Genomic DNA, 6,264 nt, shown 5'->3' with positions numbered 1-6,264 from the left:
ATTGGTGTATAAGTTCTTGAATTCTGGAAAATTTCGCGTTGGATTCCGCCGGAGCTAGCCGGGGAAGACGACCGGAGCTACTGCTCCGGTGTCTGCAACTGTCCTAGGGTTTTTAATCCATGTGTGTGCCACGTTATGCTTACGCGTCCTTTCCATTGGCTACACTTCTCTTGACCAGTCCACGCGAGCTTTGACTCGCTTATGTGGCTGCCAGCGCGTTAAATGAAACGCAGCGTTTCATGAGCGTGTTGGATCCTTGGAGCGTGTGTTCGAGACCTGGTGTGCGCTTTTCTGAATTCCATTTGATTTCTCATTTCCAGGCGTGTGTTCGATCCCTGGTAGCTGCATTGCTGATTTTATTTGAATTTTGTCATTTCCCTCCATTATTTCATATTATTTCACATTATTTTGTTCATTTCAAAAAAATCATAAAAAATAGTAGATTGATCCAATTTGATCCCAATTATTTTTCACATTCTTGTTTTGATTTCTAGTTTTTTATAGCATTTATTTCATGATTTGTTTGTTGCTGGATTTTTAATTGTGAATTTTTGTTTGAACCTTATGCCAAATTGATATGCTCCATTCATTGCTTTGTGAAATGCTCATCTTTGATCCAATTGATCTGAAATTTTGTATGCTTGATCCTCACATGTGATATGATTTTTGAGCTTTGGTTTGGAATTTTTATCATATGCTATCACTATTTTGGAGACATGAATATATGGTGTGACAATTTGTGTCACATTTTTTGCCTTGCATTTGTGCATTTTTGTTCACCTATCATTTGAGCTCTTCTGGATTTGATTTTTTGCATGATGATTGTTCATAACATGAGTAGCTTGCATAAAACATTTCATAGCCATTGGATGCATTTCTGTTTTGATTTGGATTTTCTAATTTGATTGTCCATTTTGTGCTCATTTGTTGGTCTTTGCTTTACATTGATCATTTGATGCCTTTGCCTTGTGAATTGATGCTGGTCCTTTTGAGGATATCTTGTGACATGTTTGAACTTGCTTTGTGCAAAAGATTGAGTTCTGTTTTTATCATTTGATTTGGTTTTGAACCTAGTCTTTGTACTAGTGTTTTGTACATAAACTAATTGTGCTTTGTGTTTCAGGTTTGGACATTTAGCATTGATGTTTGGTTTGATCTCACTTTGTGAGATACAAATGCCTTTGAGTACTAACTCTTGCTTTTTTGTAGGATTCTAAGTGATAGGCTGAAGCTCATTGCTTCATTTGATTGCTTGACCATTGCTCATTAGAATTGTGTAACAGTTGGACTGTTTGTCTGTTTGTTTTCTGTCTGAGATATTAACTGTTTAGCTTTTGTACAGGTACATTAGTTGCTTGCTTTTAGCTCTTGCTTGAGCTTTGGATTGTGGTTGATACACCACTTAGGTAGCTACTCTCTTACTCCATGTAGTCTGGAAGTCCTGTCACCTTTTTGGCAGGCATTTTGGCTGAAGTCCTCCTTATGAGGCTCTGTTTGTGATTGTTTACATTTGTGCCAAAGACCTCTAAATGAGGCATGTTACTTGATAAGTCCTCCTAAGTGAAGAGGTAATTGACAGATAGAAGGTATTAGCAATCAATCCCCTGTTATTCAGTGAGTCATTCATTATACACGTACTACGTGCTGATGCTCTTGAACAAGTAACCACGATCTTGTTTAGAGTCTGTCAAGTGGAATAGGATCCCACATTTTGGATCCCAACGCTTTCTTTGTCATAAGCTCACCCTGGCCAGGGTTAAGAGCATGAGGTCTCATCCTCATTTCCATATTTGATCAGCTTCACCCTAACTCTCAATATTAGTGGTTAAGAACTCCAGTTTACCATTACAGTTTGGCTTGTTTGTCGAGGTTGATATGACCCCTCTTGACTAAAGCCCACCTATTTGATTGAGCCTCTTGTTTGTATATAGTGTGTGATGCATTGTTTGCTTGATTGCTTTGCATGTGTTTGCTTTTTCTCATTCTGTTTGTTTTGAGGAGTTAGATATAAGTCCATCTATTGGCATTCTGTTTCCTGTTTGTTTTGAGGAGTTAGATATAAGTCCATCTATTGGCATTCTGTTTCCTGTTTGTTTTGAGGAGTTAGATATAAGTCCATCTATTGGCATTTTGTTTCCTGTTTGTTTTGAGGAGTTAGATATAAGTCCATCTATTGGCATTCTGTTTCCTGTTTTGTTGTTAGGAGTCGGATGTAAGTCCATTGATTGGCATTCTGTTTCCTCTTTCTTTGGTTCTCTTATGAGACTTGTTTATTGTTTATACCTTGTGTTGCCTTATTCCAAAGGATGGGACTTACTTGGATCATCCATATGATCTCAAGAGAGCAACCCTACTTGTGATTGCATTCCTTTATTCCCACCTCTTGCATGCTAAACCTTGATCCTTTTTTCATCCTTAACCTAAACCAAAAACTTTTGTGCAAACATTTGACTTGTTTTCAACATTAGAAACCTAGGCCTTATGCCTTTGATTTTCAAACTTTCTTTTCATAATACTCATTTTGAATTGAATCTTTAAGTCAACTTTGACCATTTTTGTACATACTTCTAATTGGTTAATGCAACCCACTCAAATGTCTATTTTGTGGCTCCATGCCCACTTCTTAATCAAATTTTTCATAACCTTTAGCTATTAGGTTTGAGCTATCTTTGTGGTAGATGTAATACTCACCTATGTCCTTAGTGATTGGACAATAAGTCTTCCATGCTTATTATAGGGCTAACCCCTCGCTAGCATGTCGAAGCTATCCTCACATGGTGGACTTGTAGTTTTTCAGGTCAAGTTTTCTCCCTTTGATAACAAAAGACCTTAGGGCTTTTGGACCAATCAATCCACTCACTGTTTTGAAATTTTTTACCCGAACTACGGGGTTTTGATCCTTATCTTTCATGAGAGGGTACGTAGGCAATGGGTTTATCCATCCAAACACAAAATGTAAATAAACTTGTATATTCTTTTCTCATCTCTTCAATCATGTTTGCACAAAATAATTTCATAAACAATAACCTTTTGCAACAAGCGTGAAAAGGGCTCCCTAGGAGTACCTAGGATGTTGTGGGTGCCTAACACCTTCCCATGACATAACTAACCCCCTTACCCAGATCTCTGTCTTTTACTAGTTTTGTTTGTAAAACTCTTTAGGTTTTTGTTCGCTTTCTAACCATTCCTTTGGATAAATAGAAGTGCGGTGGCGATTCGACTTTGTATGATTTACCTTGGATTTAGTTAATATTTCCAATGGTAACAAATACACCGCTACAAACGTAAAATCATATTTGGGAATTGTCATTTTCTGGGAGGAAACCTCATTTCATGGGCTAGCAAAAGATAACTAACCATTTCACTCTCAACTGCAGAAGAAGAATACATCTCAACTTCATTATGCAGCACTCAGATGCTTTGAATGAAAAACCAGCTTGAGGACTTTCAGATATATGAGAGTAACATCCCTATATTTTGTGACAATACTGTTTCCATATGTTTAAGTAAGAACCCTATTTTACATTCCAGAGTGAAACACATTGAAATTAAACACTGTTTTATCACAGACTATGTTCATAAAGGGGTAATAAGTTTAAAATTCATAGATACAGACCATCAATGGGATGATATATATACAAAACCCTTAGCTGAAGATAGATTTTCCTTCCTTCTGAAACATTTAAACATGGCATATTTCCCATAATAATTTTGAACTCGTACTTCTCCTTTGATCTGTTAAAGTAGGCTCTGAATTGTTGGTCATATGGTTCTGATTTTGATACTTCTACCAGTTAGACGTTATCTGAAATAGAATCCCTCTGAATAAAAAACCCTTTGGTATTCTTGATGTCAGAAACATCAACATGTGGTTTCTCAAACGTGTGGGCTTGGATCTTCTAGACAACTGTCTAGCTCAGAACTCAAGAGCCAAATTATTGAGATCTCCTCGAGCATTATGCATATTTCTGAGATTAGACTACCATAATTAGCGGCAATTTATTCTCCCCAAGCGTGTCAACTCAGATTTCTGAAATAATTAATTTTGGTGTTTCCTATTCTTCTCTAACTCTATCGTCTTGCATGCTACATGTTGTGCATATAAATTTTTCACAATTCTCACTTTCACACTTTTCACTCACAAACTTACACAAACCCTCTTGTTCTCAAACTCTCTGCAAGTTCATTAACATTCTTCAAGTTCATCAACATTCTTCAATCTTCATCAACATTCAACAACATCTTCATCTTCTTCAAATGGATTCTTAACAACAACGGGTCTACAACTACTCTCAACAAATGGAAGTAAATGAATAACTTGTTGAAGCTCTACAACAAACCACTACTGAAACTGCTACAACCTCAATAACTGCTTACAAGGAACCCCACGTACTTGATTGTCCCCCTCACATAAACCTTGCCACACTTTTTGAAAAGTTGGAGGTTTTATGTGAATCACTGGTGGATTTTGAAAACATGAAGCGAAACGGAGTTGATCTCACTGAAGATCTAAAGAAACAAGACTGGGGAAATTACTTTCAGAGACTTTATGGTCCTATTTATACCTTCCTCGTCAAAGAGTTCTGAAGATTCATTGATTGCGATGATCATTGCATAGTTTCCTATGTTCTGGGAGTTGAGATGGTCATCATAAAGAAGTCAATTGCCAAACTTCTGGATATAGAGAAAACTGGGGGCAGAATGATTTAGTACATAAACTCTAGGGAAAGGTACATGTCCCATGAGATTGTTCCTACTATTTTCAAACAGAGCTCATATGGGAAATCCTCTAAGAACAAGGAACTTCACCCGAATCTGTGGGTCTGGCTGAAGATCATTTTGGGTACCATCCACCACCCTCTAGCTTCAAACTCTTATGACAATATCAACACAGTTCAGAAGTGTGTCTTGTATTGCCTTCACAAGGGGATGAAGCTAAATCTCCTAGTGTTACTCTTCAAGTATCTAAGGGATTCAGTCAGAGATACAAGGAACCATATGAAGCCCAGAAACTACATCCCTCTAGGGAGGCTCATCTCTGATGTTCTGATTGAAAGTGGGTTGGTTGACCATCTGATATCCTACAATCTGATGGAATGTGATTGTAGATGTTGGCAAACCTTTGAATGCCATAAATCTGAAGAGCATGGGGGTCATTGAAAAAGTCTTAGCCAGGCCAACTCTGGACACATACTGGGAAGCTCCAAGATAGATCCTCCTGAGGTCATTGCCCATTATCTCCAAGATCTGGCATCTCAAGGAGTGGATATCTCATAGTTATCAATAGATTGGCTACCAGAACATCCACCCAACTTCATGAAGAGGATGAGAGATCCCTCTGAGAGGAAGTCGAAGAAGAAGACTGTGAAGTTGGGAGAACCTTCAAAAACCAAATCACCCATGCCTTTGGACTCCTCTGTTTCAAGTAAGTCATTTACCTCTGAAACTCCTTCAAATTCAAATTTAAAGCAAATATCTTCCTCTATACCTCAACCATCTTCTACCCATACCCCATATGAACCCACCATATCTATCCCAACTCCCCCTGAACCTCATAACTTTAACCATTCCTCACCCCTTTTACAACAATTCAACCTCACGACCACAACACTTCCTATATCTGAAGTGTTACTTCTGAATGGACCTATTTCACCTCCCTCCTTAACTCCCTCATCACCACCATATTATAACATGTCTTCTGACTCTGAACAGCCAAAAACCATTGACCCTCCATCTCCGACATTGGCCCAACTCCAAGTCATAACACTATCTAACCAACCTCCATCTGTCCCAGAAACCTCAGTGCCTTCACCATCCGAACCTCAAACAGAACCTCCATCTAAACCTCCCACTGAACCTTCATCTGAACTCCCTACTGAACAACCCTCTAAACCCTCCCCACCCTGAAAGAGTCAATTGCTTTATTTTCAGAATATTTAGCTATGAAGCTCAGAACATTATCTGAACAATCCAGCCTAAGTGATAATCCCTTTGAAGTGAGGAATCATTGGAATGGATTTCTCAGATGGATGACATTTGAGGTCTTCAAGCTGAAAGGACTCCCTGAACAAGTCAGAAATAACTATATCAGAGAAGTAGAGGAGAGGCTAGAGGCACGTCTAGCAAGAGAAGTTGAAGAGAAAGCACGCCAGAAAGCTGAAGAAAAGGCAAGACTGAAAGCTGAAGAGCAAGAGAGAAAGGAAGCCGAAGAAAAAGCTGTTGTTGAGGCTGCTGCTGCTGAAGCCGGAGCTAAAGCCAAGGCTG

General features: G+C 38.5%; 1 protein-coding gene across 1 annotated transcript; it reads left to right on the top strand.

Annotated features, from left to right (window-relative positions):
* Positions 1-5,316: 5,316 nt before the first annotated feature.
* On the top strand, positions 5,317-5,907 carry LOC127079953 (gibberellin-regulated protein 14-like). The gene has a single exon (XM_051020301.1). The coding sequence runs from the start codon at positions 5,317-5,319 to the stop codon at positions 5,905-5,907; it is 591 nt and encodes a 196-aa protein (XP_050876258.1).
* The last annotated feature ends 357 nt before the right edge of the window (positions 5,908-6,264 follow it).

This window comes from Lathyrus oleraceus, chromosome 5 (assembly GCF_024323335.1).
Source record: "Lathyrus oleraceus cultivar Zhongwan6 chromosome 5, CAAS_Psat_ZW6_1.0, whole genome shotgun sequence".
Lineage (NCBI taxonomy): Eukaryota > Viridiplantae > Streptophyta > Magnoliopsida > Fabales > Fabaceae > Lathyrus > Lathyrus oleraceus.
The sequence above is the reverse complement of the archived record's forward strand: the minus strand, read 5'-3'. Positions and strand labels throughout refer to the sequence as shown.

Bases quoted from the DNA above. Each gene is read 5' to 3' on its own strand.
- LOC127079953 (XM_051020301.1), top strand. From the start codon at position 5,317: ATGAAGAGGATGAGAGATCCCTCTGAGAGGAAGTCGAAGAAGAAGACT.